This window comes from Bemisia tabaci, chromosome 1, assembly GCF_918797505.1.
Source record: "Bemisia tabaci chromosome 1, PGI_BMITA_v3".
NCBI lineage: Eukaryota > Metazoa > Arthropoda > Insecta > Hemiptera > Aleyrodidae > Bemisia > Bemisia tabaci.
The window spans coordinates 16,906,455-16,928,689 of record NC_092793.1 but is presented as its reverse complement, the minus strand read 5'-3'; the positions used below and the strand labels follow the sequence as shown (position 1 = coordinate 16,928,689).

Below are 22,235 nucleotides of genomic sequence, written 5' to 3'. Positions count from 1 at the left end.
GGAGAGTTCGGAGAATTCTAGTAACTTTTCAGAAGGGTCGGGGGGGGGGGGGTTTCCCTCCCGAGAATTTTGAAAAATTGAGCCATCTCAGGAGCAATTTTCCCTGAAAAATGTATTCAATTTCAATATTTAAAATGAAAGATACGTCATGCACTTAAATGGCAAAATACATCTTACGTCTCGGGAGGTGCAAGTAGATTGCTGGGGGCAGCCCACCCCCCTCCCACCCCCAATTTCCGCCAATGAAAACAATAAGATTTACTCTTAGGATAAAGAGAAGGTACTTTTTTCATAACATCTACCATGAAATGTAGGTATTTTGCTTCGTTTTATTTATTATTACCTTGCTAAGTTGAGAAGTGCTCTAATCACAATTCATCTATCATTTTTCATTGATTTTGCATAATTATTATTTCTGTTTTTTGAATGATTTTCTTTTTGACTGCTGGTCTATTTTTCAAGATTTATTCCAATGCGTTTAACAATTATTTTTTAAGGTTGTCACTATTGCAACGTATTCTTTTTTTCTCGCTGCCTTAATAGGACGTCAGTATGTAGATGGGTCTAAAAAACTGCAGCTGGAAGTAGACATTTACATTCCACTTTTTACAATTCTCCAGTTTTTGTTTTTTATGGGATTGTTGAAAGTAAGTACCGCCATATTTTTTTCAACTTTAAATGTAGCCATTCAAAATAGAATGCAATTTTAGCCCGGCCAGCACCCGGAGATACTGATAGAGTTTAAACGGTGTTGTGGATTGAATGTTTTTCATAAAACTTCGTGATTGCAGTGCCTTATTTTAAAGTAATGAGAAATATTGCAGATATGCATGTTCAATTTTTTCTCTTCATTTGTTTGATAAACTTGGAGTTATACCTCTTCTAATCGTTGAGTTGGCACAGGACATTAAAAGTTAAACCTCAAAACAACGTATCTTCATTGCAACGTCTCAAAATTTCTAGGAATACTATATTCTTTTTAAAGGCAGCAAATTAACTTTAAATACTTTGAGCTCCTAGGCTTTTTTCTTCCTTTAAACATGACAAGTATGTAAGAAGAAATTTCACAATTTAGGAATTAAGACATGTAATTTTGGAGGTTAGCCATTAATTCACTTTGCATGAGCCAGCATGGATATCAGTTATCTTTATGCAAAAATACTTCAAATTCCATCTGTCTGTTAGTATCAATTATTTCACTGGCGAATCTGATAATGTGAAAAATTGACAAAAAATGGAGGGGACATCGATCAAGCGATGAAAACGGAGGTTAAGAAAGTAACATTATAGAAAGTTACCGTGGACGTTAAGAAAGAGATAGGAGTACTTATATAGATTATAAAAATCTTAAAACACGTATTTTGATCCACAATATCGCAGATATCTCCTCGCATTCTATCCATCCAAAGGAAAAGCAACGACCTTTATATCTTGCAAGTTTTACTGATTTTCTACCTCGTTCAGATCATTCTGCAAAAGTTCAAATAATAAAGTTTAGTAGTATTTTTCCTTAAATGACAAAAATACGTCTTGCAATGCTGCGTTTTTGCACACATTTTTATTTAAATAGTAGTTTTGATAATGGTCAAATTCCAATAACACGTATAAGAATCTCTAAGTATATAGGTAATAAACTGAGTTTTTGAGTTTTATTACACTTATATTTTCCAGTTTTGATTGTCTTTCTATTCTCCTAAACTTTTAATTTGTGGTGTGTTAGGTTGCCGAACAACTGATCAACCCGTTTGGTGACGATGAAGAAGATTTTGAGCTGAACTGGCTGATTGATCGGCACACTAAGGTTTGATGGCTTTTATTTGTGAATTTGTCACAACTTTCACCCGTATGTTTAATTTTATCTGCACCAGATTGAAAAACAATTACACAAAATCTTTGGTGAGAGGGGAAAGGAAAAAAAGTGAACGAAAAAATGAGAAGTGTGGTCTCTACTATTCATGTCCTACCATTGAAAAGAATTTGTTGTGAAAAAATAAGCTACCCCTCCCCTCCCTCCCAAAAAAAAAAAAATTAAATGAAAAAAAGTTTAACATTGTGCAAGGTTTTTTGTTTCGTGTGTCATCGAAAATCTCACCACCTCTCCTAGAAATCTAATATATGTAGATGATTTATAACTTTAAAATGCCACGAAGTATAGGAAATCCTGCAATTCTTAACCCATTAAAAAATAGATGTTGACGGCGTAAGGCCACAATCATATATCTCGTTTGCGGTAACTGAAGATCTCCGCCTTTATGTTATTCTTTTAAAGGAGAACGAATTGACATCATTCCTTGAAGTTTTTGCAAAATTTCTTCGCACAGAGAAGAAAAATCACGGCAGTTCTAAAGAATTACCGTTATGAGTAGTTTTTCGTTTAAAAAATAAAGTGTGACAGGAAGTCTGCGACGTCACAAACCGAGTTATGTGATTGCCGACTTACACCGTCGATGTGTTTGAAGACCATATTGATATGTATGAAAATAACAATGCATTTCATATAACTTTCTGTTTCCCTTAATTTGCAGGTTTCATATCTTGGAGTAGACATTTTAATGCAACAAAGACCACCTATCGTGAAAGACAAATACTTTGACGCAGAGAACATTGTCCTTCCGTACACTGAAGCATCCGTGCCGTATAAAATAAAGACTTACCGGGGATCTGTCGCACATATGACGTAAGTGTTTTTTTAGCTGCATGGGAGAGGGGGGAGGGTTAACTTCCTCTAAGCCTCATGAACAGTTGTTAAAACTTCGCAGTGTTTCGGTGTACGTGCCTAAAATCTTACCATCATACTTGGGCTTTTATTTTTGGTCAAAAAGCGCAGTCCTAACTTAAGTAAATTGATTTCTCCCCTAGGCTTTTGTTTCTTTTTGTGGCTTGTTTTATATTGTGTGTGCAATGCAGCAAGCATATGTCTAAAGGCTTTCCAAAAATTACCTGCGCCTTTTTATACGATCAAATTGATGTGCCCATTTCAAGGTGTCCTAAGATAATGGGATGTCATAAGATTCCAGTATAAGGAGAAATCTAGGTTTCACTGAAATCTATGACACATTTTCAGACTCATGTTGCGAGGCGGAATACCGTTTTTTTTCTTTTTGCACTTTTGAAATTTAAAATTTCCACTTTTACAAGTTGCCCGCATCCAGTCTATCAAAAATATTTAAAAGAAAATAATTATGAAAGTGATCGGAAAAATTCTGAGAAAAGTCTGCAAACTTCTTTGAATAGTCTCTATGAAGATTATCAAGGGGGCTTAACGGCTCACTTTCATTCGTTTCGCAGTTTTAACAGTGGCGAGGCGTACTTTGCGATAAATCGGTTGATTTGCCATTTAAACCTGTGGAAAATGATCGATGAATAGGGTGTTCCGGTGTTCCCACTGAGCACCTTAATAATCGATATCTTTTACCATAGTTTCAAACGGGGAAATGTCGATAATCGATTATTCACTCCACGCCTCTGAGTTTTCAAGTTCACAAGACAGCGAATGATTTCTTCTCTGCTGTCGTGTTTCATTCAAAATTCCACTGTGAATCATATTCTGCTCTGCCTGCAAAAATACTTCACAAGAAAGAGATTTTACAGAATGAGACAAAGTGTCAAGGTGGCTATTCCGGAAATTTTTTTATGCTTCATGTTTATTTATTTATCTTTCCCCTATCCTAGCACAGTGATATTCCTAGCACTTCCCTGAACTGAAATACATCCGTTTAATTGTGTCCTTTTGCTGCAATTTTATTTAAAAATACAATTTTTCCTCGTAACTGGAGATACAAAAAGAGTATAATGTGTCTTATTTTTTTTCTTTTTCTTTTTTTAAGAACAAACAACTGCGCGAGTGAATTAAGCATTATAATATTCTTGGTTTCCAAATTGAACAATTGTTGGAGGAAATAATGACCGAAGTGTTTAAATAGATATGCAGCCTGATGACGTCATACGGCGGTACATTTTCTCACTTTTAAATCAATTCTTCTACAATTTCCTATATCAGAAATAAAACCTAGTTAACTGCGAACTCAGCTCATTAAGCACTCTCAGATGAAGCAAAACGATATTTTCGTGCAAATTCTCCATTGTTAAATCCCCTCGCTTGCGTTTTCCCTTCTGCGTTAGTTTAAACAAGTTCACTGACATTTTTGTAGGGTACCTGAAAATCAACAGTCAATGTTACTTCCTGAGGTGTTGGAAGAAGAAGAGGAAGAAACAGCCACGAGTAGCACACGACATGCTTCACCTAAAGTCTCTTTGTCAAATATATTTCCTGAAGACGGAGGTGAGGCTGGAGACGGCTATTCCACACCAGGTACTTGGCGGTAAGATGTGTTCGCTTTCTTGTCTACCTCCCAATCCTTTTATGTTTCAGCATTTGCTTTCTCATCATTGTATCATGAGTGGTCCAAGTTTATCTGTTTTGTGAATCATCATATCCAACCACGCCGTCAATGTGTAGTAGCACAGATCGCAATTAATATTGCAATTACACGGTAAAATTATTGCTATTCGTTGTCTCCCGGTCGTAGGAACGTAATTCCATTCCGAAGGTGCAAAATTGACTCAAATAATTCAATTTTTCACAAGAATGTACGTATGAAACTTTTATCTGAAAAATTCTCTGATTTTTGCATGGATCCCAAGAAAAATCAGTAAAATTTTCAATAAGGAATACCTCCTTTGAATTCTTCCGGTAAAAATGCACTTTTCGAGAAGAAATTTGGCAACATTGAAATGAGATTACTTTTTTTCGCGAGGAAAATGACGACTGTGTTGACGTGTTGTATATGTTGCCCATTCACTAATTGAAGGGGCTCTTCTTATTGAACTCCGTTGCAATAAAATTTAAATAAGATGCGATTTTCTTGGCAATTTGCTTACCTTCCTCGCATATGGAACTTACAATATAGATCGTTTAAAATCGGCATTCACGGACCGAAGGATGTAAAAATATTTCAACTTCAATGAGAAAACATTAAAATTTTATTGCATTAAATTTGAAAATTATTCCAATATTTTCGTTGAACTGTGCTACCTAGGAGTAAGGATGTCCTTAAAAAGATGAATTTTAATTCAGTCTATTTCACACCACGGAAAAAAAACTCGGTTGCAGGGCTTGAACTTTGGTTCAGATCAAATGATTTTTTTCGGTTTTGATGACCAAAGTTTGCGTTCATACGAACCGAATTTCAGTAAATTTCACTAAAGTTCTGTTTCTGTGACTGAAAACTTTGGTTCCTCGAACCGGCAATGTTTGACGTTTAATGAATACCTCCGTTGTATCTCCGTGTATCGGAAAAAGCCTGACGACAAGATACCCGCCCTTCCCATTCTTCGTGCCATGTTCTCGACTTGCTACTGAGTTTTATTGGCGTATCAAGCAAGTTGGTAGAAATGTTTTATCTCCATTTAAACGTGTGTAGGATAATCGATTCTTCGAGAATGGATTCATTTCCATAGATTTAAATGGAGAAAACATACTATTGCCAACTTGCTAGATTTATTCAAGCGAATCAGACTTTAAACGCTGAAACCACAAAATGCGCACCTCAATAAAAGTTTGCAAAAAGTTCCGTTTCTTTTTCATTTTTTCAAAAAGGCGTAATTAGACTGTCCTGTCGGACATTTGTTATAGAAAGGCGAAAAATCGCACGAAAGCTCGATTATGACGATCGGTCATTCTTTAAATTAGCAAAATATGACTAGAAATCTGCAATCGAAATAAGTTGAAGTCAGCGCTTTAAATTGTGGGGCTCACAAAAGCATACCTGTTCTAGCTTTTTTACGTGTTTTCATTAAGTACCTCAACTTTGTTAAAAACATTTTAAATCACACAGTATAAACCCAGGAAGATTTTCTAGTCATTTCATTATGTATGTCAAGAATGTAAACTCCATTTGCTTTTCTTTGTGGTTCCAATGTAGGTACCAACAAGATGTGAGGCTTCAGCTTTCTCTGTTGCTTAAATTTAAATTTATTATTATGTTGAAAGATACATAATTCTAGATCTTAGACAATTTATGTTAGACACCCTGCACTTACAATAGAAGCAATATAATTGGGCGAGGCAAAAGTTGGTCTCGCACTGAAAATTTTTTTTCTTGAGATATTATTTTGACTTGAAGTGTCGTTTCTTGTCGACAATTTTTTTTTAGTTAAATCAGTGCGAATTAAACTTAAATTCAGTTTGTTTCTACTTGAAAAAACGTTGTTTTGTCATTGTTTCTTCAACTTAAAGTTAACGATAGCAAAACGCCGCTTTTTTAAATTAAAAAAACTGATGATTTGAATGCGCACTGATTTAACAAAAAAAAAAAAAAAAAAAAAAAACAAATTTTGTCGACAAGAAACGACGCTTTAAGTCATCATAATATCTCAAGAATTTTTTTTTTTTTTAGTGCGGAGGGCAATGTCCCTTTCTGCCAAATAATGATTGATGCGCAGCTTCTTGTGCAAAAACTCAAATAAAATTCGCCGAATCGTGACTGATGAATGTCGGAGTGAGCACTTCACTACACGATTTTTCAAATTAGGTTCAGATTGCTCCACTCTTTGATCATCAGTCATCATTAGGTGAATTTGAGCGTTGACCACTGAAAGTAACTTTTCCATAGAGGAGATTTCAGTATGCGGGATCTCTAAAATACACTGTCTTAGTTGTAGATTAATGCTTTTTCAGAAAGTCAAATTGTACTTGTTTGTTGCAGGAAATTTAAAGATCTGGAAAATGGCGGCATCCTTATCGAAAATGCTCGTGATCCTTTGGAAAGATTCAGGACCAGTCCGAATGAACGTCACTGGGAGTCAGCTGCAACACTTGAAAGTTACTGCTCTGATCCGAGCATCAATGGGGTGACAACGATCCACCAGGAGGTGGCAAAATCGGACGAGCCTCAAAGTCCGCTTCGACGAAACAGGAAGCAATTCGAGGAGAGCCTTCGGAATCTTACCGGCGCCAACGAGAACCCCAAGAAACTGGTAAAACATGGCAGTGCTTTTGAGTTGACAGGGAATTCTCAGATAAAAGAAGACATATTTTCCTCGAGAGACTCAATCAAACCTGAAAGCCCCTCGTTAACGCCCAGGAGGAGGTTCCAGAGCTACCCGAAAATATTAGCGCGGCGTCGGACGACTTCCGGGATTCTCTGGCGGCCCGTGTTGGATAATCCCTTGGGAGACAGCAGAAGTGAAAATTTGGACCGATGTAGCATATCAAATCTGAAACATTCTTTCAGCCGAGGCAGCGAAGTGAATAAGTCGAATACGTCCAAAAAATCGACTGTGTTACCGCATAAACTAATGAAAAAACCCAGCGAGATCAGTATCAATGAGCTCCACAGCGTGGAGGTTGAGAGGGCTGTGAAAATGAAAAATCTTGAAAATTTGAAGGGTCAGGGTGAGGTCAGGCCTAGTGCCTCAGAGCTAAGTAATCAGACCAAAAGTAGGACAGAGCCCCAGGCTACTATCGTAAAGGAACAAGCCTACAGTGTAGGGAACAAGAGTAATTCCGATAGGGTGTATTTTGTTGGAGGCAATGACTCAAAATCGAGAGGAGTTCCTGGATCCGGCAGAAAAGATTCTGAGAGTGAATGGAGTACGTATATTTAGCATGAATTCTCTTGCATTTTGAGGCCAATGTATCTCAAAGTTTTCAACAACTCAAGTCTTCCATTTTTTATTTCTTTTTTATGCACTCTCGTGAACTCTAGGGATCAAAGTAAGGGGCGTATAAAAAGTAGTTTTCCAGGTTTAAAATTCCCTAAATCTCTCCCAAAATTGCTGAAAACTTCTTTAATTATCTCTTAAAAATTTGTTCATAAAGATAAAAATGAAAAGTTACTAAGACAAACCCAGTTTTCGGTGTGTGTTTAGGGTTAGTGCATAAGTGTGCATCAGTGGCGTGGCGTGCATTGCGATATATCGATTGAACTGCCATTAAAATCCATGGAAAATGATCGATAAACCGGGTGTTCGTAACGAACACCTCAATAATCGATTCTTTACCATAGCTTCGAATGGGAAAATATCGATAATCGATCATTCACGCCTCGCCACTCGTGTGCCTCTCTATCACAGTTTCCTCAGCGAGAGGGTTTAATCCTGGAATTTCGGGGGAAGCTCTTTCTTTGATCGCTACTCCAAATGTGTCTCTGTTCCTTCTTATTCCTAAGAAAATTTATCCTAAGTAAGTTGCAACTGGATGCGGTTCTTGTTATCAAGGTTCAAATGAGGATGTCGCGACATTAATCTTCTTTTTCCTCCCTGTCCAGCAAAGATATTGGCTGCTCCAAACTGAACGTGGGTCGTTCTTGAAGAAATTATTTTCATTTTGCTACCGCTTCGATCTTAAAAGTGGTATAAGATGTTGTTTGCATGTGAAATTGCGTCGGAGCGTATTCAAATTCTGACCTCTTTACCGAAGGTACAGTGCAAATTACTTATTTGCACCTTATTGTCGACTCATCAAGAACCAAGACAATTTAATCTGAATTTCCGAACTGAGGCATATCTTTTCTCTTGGGAAGCAGTTTTAAATTTTCATCACAAATATACAGTTTTAAAAATGACGGATCCGCTTGTCAATCATACAAAAATATTAAAAAATCGAATATTATGTTATAGCCGCTCAGAGATATAATGATGTTTGGTTCAGTAAAACATTAGCTCATTGTTTTAAAGTACTATTCAAAGCATTCCATACTCGTTCGATAGGGTTGTTTGATTTTGTGTTAGTAAAGTTAGAAATTATATTCAATTTGAATATTTTAGTTTTGACTGTGAATCGGATTTTACATTTCTGTCTAGCCCCTTAGTGTTTTATTAAAATTGTTATATCTTTTAGAGTAGATCCCTGTTGCACAGTCAAGTTACGAGCAAACCGAGCCACCCCAAATAACTGCAAATCTCATTCGTAATTTGATCGTGTAAGAAGGACCCATAGTAAAGTCTTTTAAATTACATCTGGATAGACTAGAATTGCGCATTTAACTTTGTGCGACCCAGAAACATCTAACTCCAGATTTTTAAATGTGTTCGTTGGTAAAAAAAATTCCTCCAAAGTAATCAAATTATTAGCGCTATGTTTACACGCCCATTATTTATTTGATTTTTATAGACATTCGTGTGGGGCACACGGTAAAAAAAAAATTTGCGGCAGTATCCGCACCCCGATAATTTTGGCGGCTGGAGCCGAGATTTGCAGTCCCGGCTGACGAAATTCGGCAGAATTGCCGAATGCTCGGTAGAGTACACTGTAGTTCTGCCAAATTTCGGCACCCGGGATCGCAAATCTCAGCTCCAGTTGCCAAAATTCGCGGAGAGTGGATACTGCTGCCAAATTGTTTACCAATTCAAATCACAATAGTTACCCTTTATACTGTGCCTTTGTACTGTGCTTAATGTCGTATTGATACTTGTTTTTACTATTTTTATTCCATTTTTTGAGAAGTTATCGATCTTTGAATGTTATAAAAAAACGGTGAAATTTCACAAACCCTCCACATTATATTAGCTATCTCTTTAAACGAGAGGCTGTCTAAACTTTGTCATGAATAGTGTGTCACCGTTTATTTGTATTCGGACAGTCAGCGACGTATAAGATGTATTGCATTTTAGTAATTCTTTTTGTTGTAAACTGTAGAACTCTCATCAGACGTTCTCTGATTTATGAATAAAAGACCAAATCGAAAGTTAAGGCTAAAATTAGTTTGAATAAGCGATAGAATCATCTCGATTCGAATCATTATGAATAATGTATCATCATTTTTTGTTTTCCTCGTTACAGTTGTAGTATTGTAAATCTGTGATATTAATGATTTTCCTGTCTTATCATACTTAAAATGTATGTGTTTTGCATGTTGAGAACAATCCAAGTTGTACCTCTCACCTGTGTGAGTTTTGTCGTGGTTACCTTCGGTGTTTTAGTTTACCTGCATCCCTCCTTCCTTATTTAACATTTCTTGAAAAGTGGGATTAGTTGAAGTTAGCAATATTTTCTTTATTTTTAAGTGCATTTAAAAGTGTCGATGATTGTTCATTTTTGCAAACACTTAACAATTCTATCATTTATTAAAAAGAGTATACTTGAATAAACTTTTCCAAACTTGTAGTATATATGTGCTGTGGTATTTTTATTTTATTTCTAAAGATACGTTATTACTTTTTACCCCCTGCACTGCTTTCGTTTTAAGCTCAATTTATTTAAAAAATGTGGTACATTCTGCGAGCGACCATAGTATCAGCAATCGCGTAGTATTGCAGGTAAAGGGCACCCTAGTTCTGTAAGCTATCGAAGAAATTTTATTTCTCATAAGTTCATAATAAAACTCTCAGTTGTAAATTCAGCTCGGCACACCACCGCCAACCCACGGATTCCAGTTCACATGCCCGAGGCCTCCACAATCATTCGTGATTCCCGGTCCAGTGATGGTCCGAATCGTCCGTGGACCGACTTGCGCCGAGATTTTAACAGCCCCAGTTTGACCGTCGAACGGCACACTTCCACTGAACGACCCCCTCGTCGGGGAGGTGACCGTCCGCGGTCGCCCATCACCGATCTGCACCGTCACAACCGCCGTTTCCGCCGTGAACACGGAGAAGTTGACCTGGTCCGCCGCGCAGTCCGTCGCTGGGAATGTTTCCTGGCCGTTCGCCTTTGAGTTGCAAACGGTACCGCCCGTTCCGCAAGCGTGCTTCGGGTTCCTGCGGTACCAGAAAGTCAAGTGCTCGTTGTAAGCACCCGCCACGGGCTCATTCCCAGACTTGTACTTCTGGATGTAGTAAGGGAGGTCGGATAGCCACGCGCTGTGCACCATGCCCTCATTGAAACCCTTCGAGCCTTGAGGGTAGGAAGATGCGTGGGTTGTTTGTGGACCGAGGTAATGCGACTCGCCGTAGTCATTCCACGTCAGAAGCTGGAGGAAGTCCGGACGGAGTTGAAAGACCTGCTGCCACCGTGCAGGCCAGAGCTGATCCGAGTTATAGAGCCAATTCTTGCCGCAGCAAGCGGTGTAGAACCAGGGCGAGACGGGCATCATGTACTGCTTGCCGGCGGATTTGAGCTGTTCGACGTAGTGTTGGTCGGTGGCGGGTGTGACGTTGGCGTGGTACGGCCAGGCGTCCCATGATAAGAGTCCGTCGACGGGAGGGTAGCGGGCGCTCTCGCCGACCCAGACATCGCTGTAGGTGGGGATGAAGTAGGCGTTGGTCCGCCGCTTGATCTCGTTCCAGTCGTGGTGGGCCTTGGTGCCGAGGAAGGTGGAAGCGACGGGACGACCGTTGTAGTGGAAGTAGGCGGGCGAGGGGGAGTGGCGGAGGAGGCGCGTGACGCAGTCGTCGATGGTGAAGGGGTAGGCGGCGTAGTCGAAGGAGATGAAGCTGCGGAAGGAGCGGCCGGTGGCGCGGTTGAAGGACTCCGCGGCGGCGAAGAGGGCGTCCAGCGAGGCGGAGGTGAAGGAGTCGCCGCCGATGTTTAAGGCGAAACCGTCGATCCCGGCGTCGGAGGCCGCCTTGATGTCCGCGTGGAAGTCATCGTGACTGTAGGGAGCTGTGTTGCCGAGGATGAAGTGGGCGAAGACCTCCTTCTCCGCGCGGGTCGGCAGAACCAGCAGAGGGACCAGGAGCAGAAGCTGAGACAGCATTCTTGGTTCTATTACTTACAGTGATAGATGTCAGTGGTTCTTGAGGGGTGACTAGGAGCTTCTAGTCAATCCTGAAACAAAAATAAATTACAATGAATGAGAGTAGATTTAAAGTACCTCTCTCTAAGACATATATTGACAATACGTTATGTAGCCTTCGGTGCTTGAATTCATCATAACTCTAGAAAGGCATGCAAATGGCTCTAAAACGGAAGATAAAGCTCGAAAATGGGCGAGACTCGGAACTTTTGGTGGGGGGGGGGGTGGCGGCAGAAGGGCATTTCGTCTAGGGGGGTCTGTGGGTACAAGAAACACCGCAATTAAGGAAGCTAGGCACATCTAGCTCTATAGGAGGGTACAGGAAATTTTCCTAACTTCAGGGGTGGTCCAGAACATCAAATTGGAAAGAAAAGAGAAAAATCGAGTGTCAGGATTTTTTTTTTTTTTTTACAACTACCCCTAGAAATCCAAAGTTGGGTCAAATTAACCTGACTATCTCTTCTGGAGGAGTTATTTGGCCGGCACATCCGAGCTTTACATAACCGGTACATAGATCGACAAAATCATTCTAACAACATCATACATTAGACATCCAATTGAAAAAAAGGGAAAAAATCGAGTGTCAACACAGCTAAAGATAGGAGAAACGTACCTAAACGGACCTTGTTTTATAGTATCTCTCCCTAATCTGAGTGACACCTCATCGATGGCAGCATAGAACGGATCATTGCGAGTTCACGCATCACGCCATCGCGCCTTCAATTTTGCAGATGCAACTCAGATATCCACCAAGTACGAATAGTTGCATCTCTGTGCCGTCATCAACAAGCGTTATTCCTCTAGCATCGTGAATATCCGATATGTGAATTGGATTCCGTCATCGTAATTTTTTATACACATCAATGTTCACCGCTCTTGCTCAGTTGTGACGGTAAAAACAGGGTAAGATGTGTAGGATATATTGAAGCTTCATTTTTAACCACGTCGAAGAATTACAGATATGGCGGAACATTTTTTAAACAGCAAACAATTTTCTTCCATGGATTCAATCACTCAATCCTCAATTTTACTGTTCAGTGTCAAACCTTACCATTGTTGCCAATTTACCTATAAAACCGATAATACCAACATAGGATTTTCCAATAATTTGAAGGCTTTTGGAATTCCAAACGATAAGTGATATTCGAAGAAACCTGAAATTTAATTTGAAACGTATCCGTATATTTTATCGTTGCCTGTTCATTACCAACAAACCGGTGCAAATCCGGTATCATCCGAGCTTTAAGCGTATTTTGCGATCCGGGTTGAAAAGGAGAAAAAATTTGGGAGAGAAAATGCATGTGTATTTAATTAATTGGTGGTTTTTGCGTCTAATTATGAAAAGCGGGGCAAAGCCCACAACTCTGAATACCTTTTTTCCCAGAGCAATTTTAATTTCATTACATCAAAGTTTTGGCGCAAAAAAAGAAAAGGAAAGAAAAAACTAAATAAAAAGAAAGAAAAATTAAATCCAGGGTTATTTTACTACGATTTAACTTAGAAATTGTCTCATTGCGTTCTTTCCGCAATAGCATTTAATTTAATTTTTCTTCACCTTGCTGCAGAACTTACTGACATTGAAAATTGTACGTATACATTCTCTACGGACCAAAAAGTTAAAATAAACAAAAAAATATAAAAAATAAAAAATAGGTAAATGACTAAATGAATAAAAGAGGAGGAAATGGAAATAAATCACTTTCAACTTACGTATCACAACTTAAAAAGGGATTCTCTGAAAATCTCAGCTGCTGAGTATTTAATTCGATTCGATAAAAATTGCATCCCAAAAATTTCACCCTGGGAACTGAATTCGATACCTCTTCCCCTGTCAATCGTTATCATAGAGATTTCTCGCGTGGCATATATTTCAGGGGGGGGGGGGGAAGAGAGGTGGGGGTGGACTGAAAACAAACACTCCCGAGCCACGTCGCGCGTCGGGTGGTTGTAATTAGAAAGTACAAGTATTAAGTAAAGTAATTATTAAATTAATACCTAGTTTTAATCATAAAAATGTCACTTAACCTGCAAGAGCTCTAAGCAGGATAAGAGCGAATCATCGTCAATACTCATCATAAAATGGATAGCGTTTTGCGATTGGGAACCATATCATTTCTTGCTCATTTTCGAAACTCCGTACCATGTGTTAGTCTCTCTGAGCAGTCTGGTAATTTTACAGTTGAGCCAGCTATAGAAGTTTCTCATCGCAGAATGTACTCTATCATCCTATTGCTTTGTGACATTAAAATTTTGAATGGAAATAAAACTGTTCTTTTACCTCGTTATTGAATCAATCGAGCACCAAATAAACCACACCACACATCACCGAGTTCGTTTCCCTACTGCAACTGCTGCTTATTTGTGGTTAATCTCATTAGACTGGTTTTTTTTTCTATAATGTTATCCTCATAATAAGAGTGATGCTGATCTTCAGCCGGGAATCCCCTTGCTTGTTTGGCTCAATTTGACTCGAACTCGTTATCGTTCTCTTGATCCTCCCCGATTACTCAGAGTTGTCAGCTCGCTTGGAATATACATTTTGAAGTAAGTAACCAATATTTCTCGTCCACTCATAAAAATACCCAACTGTATAGGGAAACTGATGGCAGACGTGTTGCTCCAAAAATGGATCAGAGATAGTATATCTACATTTCTAAATAAAATACAAGAAAAATACGCTTAAAAAAGGGGCAAGACAAGGCAAAACGGAAAATAGACACAGCCGGGACGATTCGGGCCAATAACTTACTCGTTCTCGACTATAACAAAGACCAAAAGTTGAAAAATTATAACAAGAACATGAGCACACAACTAAACGAAGTAGGAATCAGTGCAGATTCATTTGAGTCTCTTCATTTTTTTAGATCTGCCTCTCAAAAACGCAGAAGTTATTGAACAGTCGTCGCCACTGATTCAGATATACGAATATTCAAATTCTGATTTTAGATCAATCATAGTTTATGTGGGAGTTCTTTTATTATTTTGACAGGTCATGGTATTACTTTAGGATTATTGTTCATTATGACGAGATTTTATATTAAAATTAAAAAATCAGAACTATTAACTCTCATGGAATTAAATATTTTATTTTTACGCAAAACAAATACCTGCAACTTACGTCGTAGTATCAGTGAGCTGTCTCATTCAGGTTGAACCGACTGAGTATCAGGTTTATGTCCGGAGTCAATTGGATGATCACAATTATATAGGTGGTCACTGCCATTATCATCTACAAATCAGCATATATTTTAATGTCAGTATACCATTGTTAAAAAGTATTACTCAAATATCATGCAAGAATACGAATCACTTACTGTACAGTTAACTTTAATCGAAATGCAAAAAAGAAAGGGAAAATTATATTTGTAATTTTAAGAGATTACATTTTGAGAGCTTACTTGTATCGTGTAACGATTTCCCCGCTTTTTTACACCCTCGTCCCCCATGTAACGTGACATTATACAGCCTCGAAAAGACCCTTAAAAAGACCCTATAAAAAGACCCTTCCTCCTTCAGTCTTTCAAGCAGCGTAAAAGTAAGACACATTTCTGTCAAAATTTAGATAGAATCAGCTGCTTTTTGCTTTATGTTTTAATGGAATCATATGAAAAATGAGGTCATGTGAATGAAAGTATAAAGCAATTTATTAAAATTCATAATTTTCATTCGCATTTGAAGGTTGAAAAGGGTTGAAAAGGGTAAATACTTCATAGGGGATTATAGAGGTTACGCAAAACTAATCTTAACCTTCTCGCCCCAAGTAACGTGGCGTGATGCAGACTCAGAAGTGCGTCACTTGGGGGGCTTGGAGCACAAGGCGCATAAGTGCAATTTTTGAAAAATTGAAATATTAATGACTTTGAGTAAAACTAGTCCTAATGCATATTCTGTGACAAGCTCGCTCTCAAATTCCAATTTTTAAGCACCAAAAAGTTAGTTTGAACTTTCTTTCCACCTTAAGGATCCATGTAATTTCGAAACTTCAAACACGTGTCTCTCAAAATGACAAAAACTGCACTTATGCGCCTTGTCGTCCAAGCTCCTCACTTAATACACAAAAGCGCCCCTTTTATGAAAAGATTTGATTCTCATAAATGAGTCCAGTCGACGACCATTTATCATTATGAATTTTTAAATGTCCTTATTATACTTAAGCAAACACTGCTCTTTTAAAAATACGAATTGTAATGTATTCTTAAAATTACAGTATATACGAACAGATGTCAAGAGTTGGCGATCAACGGTAAAAAGCTCTGATGCAGTTATGGTCAGCTTGGCCGTTTGAAGTTGGGTTGTGAAAAGAAGAACCTGAAAATATGATCAAAACAATGAGCAAAATACTAACGATTAAATTTCGATAAGACGTATATCATCATAACAAAGAGACTTGAGTGGCTCGTATTTTAGATCTTAGATGCAAGAAGATAATATATGAATAGAATTAGCCATTTTCTTTTATTCCCATTAATTCGGCTCTTATTAATCATGATGTCAAGAATGATAATCATTCCGAATCAATATTTTTTTTATGTTCACATTGAAATATTGAAGAATCTAACGATGTCCTAAGAATATTCAAAAAGTTTCACGTGAAGCAGAACTATTTTGCCTTTTGAAATGTGGTCCGCTTATTCGCTAACTTTTAAATGAGACTCACCTGTTCTTGGCAATGAAGAGTCGGCAGCTTTGTGGTTGGACAGCTTCGCAGTACCTCAATGATTTTACTGCTCTGAAAATTGTTTTAAGAACTCCTGAGTAAATTCAAAACTAACGAAAAAATTAAGGTATAGCGCAAATTTAGAATTTTATGACTTTCTTACAAATTTGATTTAGAATATCAATAAATGAGACTAATCACGGCAACATATTTGAGAAGAGTCCACTGTAATCAAATTTGCAGAAAAACCAAACATTTTAAGCATTAACAGACAGAATGTAAAGGGAAAATATGTATCCTCATGGTAACGATTCAGAAACTCGGATGATATTTAAATGTTTTTAATTATATGATAAGAAAATAGAATGGACGAAAATATCGCGTCAGACAGAATTATCCTTTAAAAGACATCACATATCCCTCTACCTAAAAATTAATTTAAAATCGAGCACAGTAACCACAGACTTTGCAACTTTCCGTTTAACAAGCGCAGTTGATCAGTGCTTGGTCAGGGTCGGAACGATTGGGTGTTTCGAACTGTTTCTTTAGAAGCAAACCGGGCTTAAAAACGCCTTCAATTTTCAGGGTATACTTCATGAACATCAGCATGCTGCGTCGACCCGTCGCGTCACGTCGCGTCGCATCATCGCTACGGGCCAATCGAGGACCCTTGAGTTACATTTCTGAATGAAGGACAGGTAACTCCAAAACTGAGTTTCTTTTTCATCGAAATTTATAATTCAGGGTGTATTCAATGCGTTTTGATAACCTCATGTAAATACTTTTGTTCAAAAGTGCGTAATCCCATATCGACGGTGAAACTACCAAACCACGTATCTCGGTTTGCGACGTCGCAGACTTCCTGTCATTCTTTATTTTTTAAATGACAAACTACTAAATCCATTCTTGAAAATTTCAGTGATTTTCTCTTCGTGCGAGAGAAAATTCCTGAAAATTTCAAGGAATGATATTGATTTGTTCTCTTCAAAAAATAAAGTATGAGCGGAGATTTTCAGACTCCGCAAACGAGATACGTGGTTTGGTAGTTTCACCGTCGATATGCTGCGTTGTTGATAAAGGTCAACTTGAATAAGTCATGGGGCTGATTTTTCCTGCGTCAATCAGTTTTCAAAGTAGTCTAATTCCGGGAATCGTAATTAAGACCATGTGAAAATTCAATAATAAAAAAATGAAAAAAAACCAAATTTTAATTCTCAGAAAATATAGATGGAAATTCATTAAAAACGTGCGTTAGCTTTGAAAAAACATCGACAGTGAAACTGAAAAAAACACGTATTTCGGTTTGCAACGTTTCAGACCTACTTTTATTACTTATTCTTTTGATGGAAAATGTATTTACGTCACATTTTTTTAAAGAAAACAGTTCGCGATTTTCGCTTTCTCCATGCAGAGAATATGCTATACTAGGGGCCTGAGGCTGCTACGCGGCGTCCGACTACTGAAAAAAACTACACGTAAAAAATCGTAGAACAACGATATTCGATTTTTTTAAGAGATCGATGGATTCAAAAGCCGATGGAGCCACTCGAAAGAAAGCGTATTTCTTTCCGATTCAACGTTATGCACCACTTTCATGTTTTATTTTTAATCGATGTTTTTAAGAAGCTACACACAGTTTTTCTGAAAAGTTTCCGCGAATTTTTCTAAATCATCTCAAATAAAAGAATCGAAAATTTAGACGCGATATTTTCGTCCATTCTATTTTCTTATCATATAATTAAAAACATTTAAATATCATCCGAGTTTCTGAATCGTTACAATGAGGATACATATTTTCCCTTTACCTATGGTAAGAGCCGGAGCAGAGAGTCAAGATGATGACACGTAATCCTAGTTTTGCGGCGATTTTAGCGTCGCGCAAGCTAGGGAAGGGAGCGCGGTCGAGTGTCGAGTCATCTTCACAGTTCACAGTGCGCCTTCAATCCAGCTTCAATCGAGCAATATGCCTATACCCGAGGTCGAATAGTTATCGCAAATAGTTTTCGCCTCGCATTGCGTTTGGCGCAATGCGAGAAGTATCCATGCGGTCTTGTAGGCGCTAATATGCGCTCACGCCGAACGCACTATTTGGCGCAATGCGTGAAGTATTTCTGTAGTCTTGCAGGCGCTGATATGAGTGTGACGCTGGCCGCACTGTGTGTGATTGACGCGATTATTTGGACTTGCGTTAGGAAAATTGCGGCATCGAATAATGGGGCTTAAAAGGCCCATGATGTGCTTTGAAACCGCATGAGCATTCCAACGTTGCCTCATTTATCCCCACATAATATTTTTTCCGAGAAAAGTTACAGGAAAGTTCTCTTTGTTCCCTTTTTTAGATTGAATGGGCCATTAAACAAGGTACGAATTTAAGCACTCTGTTATATGATTCTCTCAATTGACAGGGGCAAGGGTTTTCAGAGAAAAAATATCGCATTCGAGTGCAGTTTCGATATCAGTATCGAATGCGATATTTTTCCTCTAAAAAAACCACGTCTTCATTAAGCTGAATTTGTATGTCAAAATTGGTAAGTCTCCTGACAATAGAATTAGGATCCCAAAATTCGGAAAAAATGACAACTAGCTGAGAAAATAGAACTAATCAATGCGATATATCGCATGTCGTCCTGACACAAAATATGGCGTCCATCGAATCACCTTAAACTGGTTTTTACTCACCGACGCCATGAGAGCCTCGGAGAAACTGGAGTGTAGGAAGGCTCCGACCCAAGTCTGGACGAAGAGGAGGATCCGGATGAGCTTGAATTTCTTGGTAACGTAGAGGCACTTGTAGAAGAGGATGAGCTGCTTGAGGAAGGTGAAGAGGAAGTAGTTGGTGAGGTAGAGGCCGAAACTGGAGCCGAAGAGTTCGGCGAGGCCGGTCAACTCGGCGTGGAGGAGCCGCACGTTCTCGATGCTGTTCTGGGGGTTCCCGGCGAGGCGGTCGCGGGCCACGATCCCGGCCAACTGCGCCTCCAGCAGCGACTGAAGGCTCTCGAACCGCCTGGTCAACTGCTGGCAAAGCACGAGGAACGGGATCGGGCACACCAGCCAGAAGAAGGCTACCGGGTAGTCCAGCAGGCAGGCTATCACGAAGGCAACCCTGCAAAACCAGAGACAAGAGACCCTCCACTAGTATCTTGGCTATGGCCGAGGCTTTTACTTTCGGGACTTCAGCATTCTACTGTTGACTTACCTACGTGGTGGATGTTTAACAACGTGTTGGCAGTTCCGTTTTGCAAACAGACCCAAGTTTGGGAAACTTGTTTGCCTCATGACGTCACCCGATGCTCATCATCCACCCTGTAGGTAGGTCAGCAGCCAAAATAAGAGTGATGACTGTTACTCCCTTATATTTGTCCATAAGGAATTGTAGAATCCCCGTAAGTAAAAGCTTCCACCTGTCGCCGAGAGGCCAGTGGAGGGTCTCTTGGCTCTGTGCAAAACCCGTATCGTGCGATCAAAGTATAGAGCTCTCAAAGTGGCGTCACGTGGGGTCATGTGACACTCCATTGCCCTCAAAGATTGTCGGACTGACAATCTTTTAGGGTCAATTAGTGACCCCACGTGACGCCACTTTGAGAGCCTTACTGTGATCGTGTGATACGGGCTTGATACAAATCGATGTCCAAAGCACGAAAATACCATCCAGGCGTTTCCAAATTCCCACCATTTTACTCTTTCGAGGAGAAAGAGGCCAACTTTTTCGCTCGAAAACCCGTATTGAGGGAGGATTGTTTTGGAGGGTTGTTTGGCTTCTACCCCCTCTCATTCTACAAGTCTGGCCATCTATACATATAAGGCGGTAAAATAGTGCTAGGTCCACACTGTTTTGCGGGGAAAGCAAGGTCCAAAAGTTCAAAAATTTTCAATTAGAGTAAAACATTTTGAGCTCTAATAAGTATCAATACAATATTGGGGGGGGGGGGGGGGAGACTTAATACTTCGATGCTTCTGTCTGAGCTGAACACTCTCCTCCTCGGTCTTGTATTTGTGCTCATTAGAGCTCAACATTTTTTAATCTAATTGAACATTTTTGAATTTTTTGGCCTTAGAGGCTCATCCGCTCATCATAGCGAGCTCCTAAATCCAGGCAGACTGTAATTTACTCACTTGCCGTATCCATTTCCTATGCGATGCAAGTGGACGTTGTGGAGGTAGCTCTCTCGAACGAGGAAGCCGACGTAAACGACCGCGATTGCGTAGAAGGACCACCAGAGCAGAGGCCTCCTCTCCTGCGCGACGGGGCGGGGCATTTTGGCGTCGAAGTTCTGGATGCTCGCGGTGAGAACCCCGAGGCGCCGCGACGCCGCGAGGAAGCTGGCGATGATGCTGAGGCAGCGGACGGTCATCATGATGCTCTCCAGGAGGAACATTGCGTCGAAGCGGTTGGCGATCGGGTGGAAGCGGAGCTTGAGCAAGAGGATCAGCACCGTGTACACGCCGAAGAGGATCCCGATCGCCCGCGGGGAGGAGGAAGGGGTCCGGGTGGCGTCCGACAGGTAAAGGCCCAGAACTTTGAAAGGCGCGATGACGTCACCGAAATAGTCAGCGAATGGCTCTGAGGTCGGTTTTTCGAAAGCTAGATTAACGCCACCGTGCTGCGGATACCAAGGATAACGCAGAGTTATTTTTATGAAATACTAAAAAACCACAACTGGGCGTCATTTTGCAAATAGAAACTATAATAACTGGCTCATCCATAAAAATACTTATGTACATAGGGAAACTAATGGTGTACACGTTGTTTCTAGACTGAGCTAGAAATTGTAGTTGCAAATTGCAAAACGCAGTTCAACTAACGTTTGGAGTCGTTTAAGTATTAGTTACTTGCCGAATAGCAATAAAGCACACGAAAACATCGCCCGAAAATACGAATACAATAGAAAGGAAGTAAGCAATGGGTAAACAATGCTAAAAAACATCAGAACACTAAAAAGGCAGAACGCTATTTAAAAAGGCAGAGTGCTTACGTGAAAACGATTGGGATCAGCTTGCCACTGAATTTTTTATTCATATTTTCGTTTTTTGCAGCTGAAAATGAGCTGGTAACGGCTCCATACGTTCTGCCTTTTTAGTGTGATGATGATTTTTTAGCCATGATTACCTTTTTTTACTTTCATTCTGTTGCCAAATATTTTACAAATATAATATTAAAAAAAGTAGAGTTTTTCAATTTTATTCTTAAATATTTTAGGTATAATTCTTCGCGTTTTTGCTTATTCCTCTCATTTTGTATTTTCCATTCGATAAGATCCTCACAGAAGACAAAAAACCGAAATAATAACGATAATATTCGTTCAGTGTATTTGATTCTCATGACTGTTGTTGAAAGTAGGTTTTCATTTTATCAAGCTGTATTCCAATTTTGTAGTAGTTTTGAGGTTCAATATAATAATGAATTGAATAGATTTAGGTATACAGTGAGTATGCGTGACCTGAGTATATTGGGAGGAACGCAAGTATTTTTTACGGGCCTTAATTGTCATTCAGTCCATATTAATTGATCGCGCCCAGTTATTTTACGCATTAAAACATTTTATGTTCACCTACCTTTTTCATCTTAGTGCGTGATTGAAACTGAGATATTACTCGAGCAATAATAACTTATCAGTATTTGATAACGCACCGTTTACTTTTTATGAATGCAACGTTCTGACGCAATCGTTTGTTCTCCATCGACATCCATTTTTACTATGGTGGAAAATGAAGGGGTTTGGACTTTTCTCGTTTCTTTATGTACGTGAAAAAACACCTGCAGTAATATCTACATGTGCCAGATAATAAGGACATAGAATGTGATGACCGACTCTGATGATAGGGCGCTTCGAAACTGAAGTTATCGCCCTCCGTTTGTGTGGACTCACAATATTTATACGTCAAATATACGAACTGGAGTT

The 22,235-nt window shown here is 39.2% G+C and overlaps 3 protein-coding genes across 9 annotated transcripts in view; 1 reads left to right on the top strand and 2 right to left on the bottom strand.

Annotated features, from left to right (window-relative positions):
- LOC109039892 (bestrophin-2a) overlaps positions 1–10,113 on the top strand; it is a 52,875-nt gene extending 42,762 nt beyond the window's left edge. For 5 of the 7 annotated variants that reach the window (XM_019055620.2, XM_019055606.2, XM_019055615.2 and 2 more), the window contains 5 exons: positions 498–647; positions 1,721–1,801; positions 2,526–2,677; positions 4,152–4,322; positions 6,708–10,113. In XM_019055620.2, the coding sequence (XP_018911165.2) occupies positions 498–647; positions 1,721–1,801; positions 2,526–2,677; positions 4,152–4,322; positions 6,708–7,608 (1,455 nt within the window). In that variant the 3' untranslated portion in view covers positions 7,609–10,113. The remainder of the gene's footprint in view (positions 1–497; positions 648–1,720; positions 1,802–2,525; positions 2,678–4,151; positions 4,323–6,707) is intronic. The other 2 variants (XM_072297052.1, XM_072297046.1) reach the window with 2 other exon arrangements.
- A 227-nt stretch (positions 10,114–10,340) lies between these two features.
- Positions 10,341–11,639, bottom strand: LOC109039916 (uncharacterized). The gene has a single exon (XM_019055658.2). It carries the CDS (start codon positions 11,637–11,639, stop codon positions 10,341–10,343), a length of 1,299 nt encoding a protein of 432 aa, XP_018911203.2.
- On the bottom strand, positions 11,576–22,000 carry LOC140223735 (uncharacterized). The gene is made up of 7 exons (XM_019055666.2): positions 21,889–22,000; positions 20,449–20,936; positions 19,015–19,438; positions 16,336–16,407; positions 15,897–15,986; positions 14,797–14,907; positions 11,576–11,710 (listed from the first exon to the last, which is right to left on the bottom strand). The coding sequence occupies exons 1-6, from the start codon at positions 21,895–21,897 to the stop codon at positions 14,806–14,808; spliced, it is 1,185 nt and encodes a 394-aa protein (XP_018911211.2). The 5' UTR covers positions 21,898–22,000; the 3' UTR covers positions 11,576–11,710; positions 14,797–14,805.
- Between the last annotated feature and the right edge of the window lie 235 nt (positions 22,001–22,235).

Bases quoted from the DNA above. Each gene is read 5' to 3' on its own strand.
- LOC109039916 (XM_019055658.2), bottom strand. From the start codon at position 11,639: ATGCTGTCTCAGCTTCTGCTCCTGGTCCCTCTGCTGGTTCTGCCGACC.
- LOC140223735 (XM_019055666.2), bottom strand. The intron at 15,987-16,335 runs GTGAGTCTCATT...TCATATTTTCAG, and splicing joins CTCTTCATTGCCAAGAACAG to GTTCTTCTTTTCACAACCCA. The intron at 14,908-15,896 runs GTTCGTATATAC...GCTGATTTGTAG, and splicing joins ATCGCCAACTCTTGACATCT to ATGATAATGGCAGTGACCAC.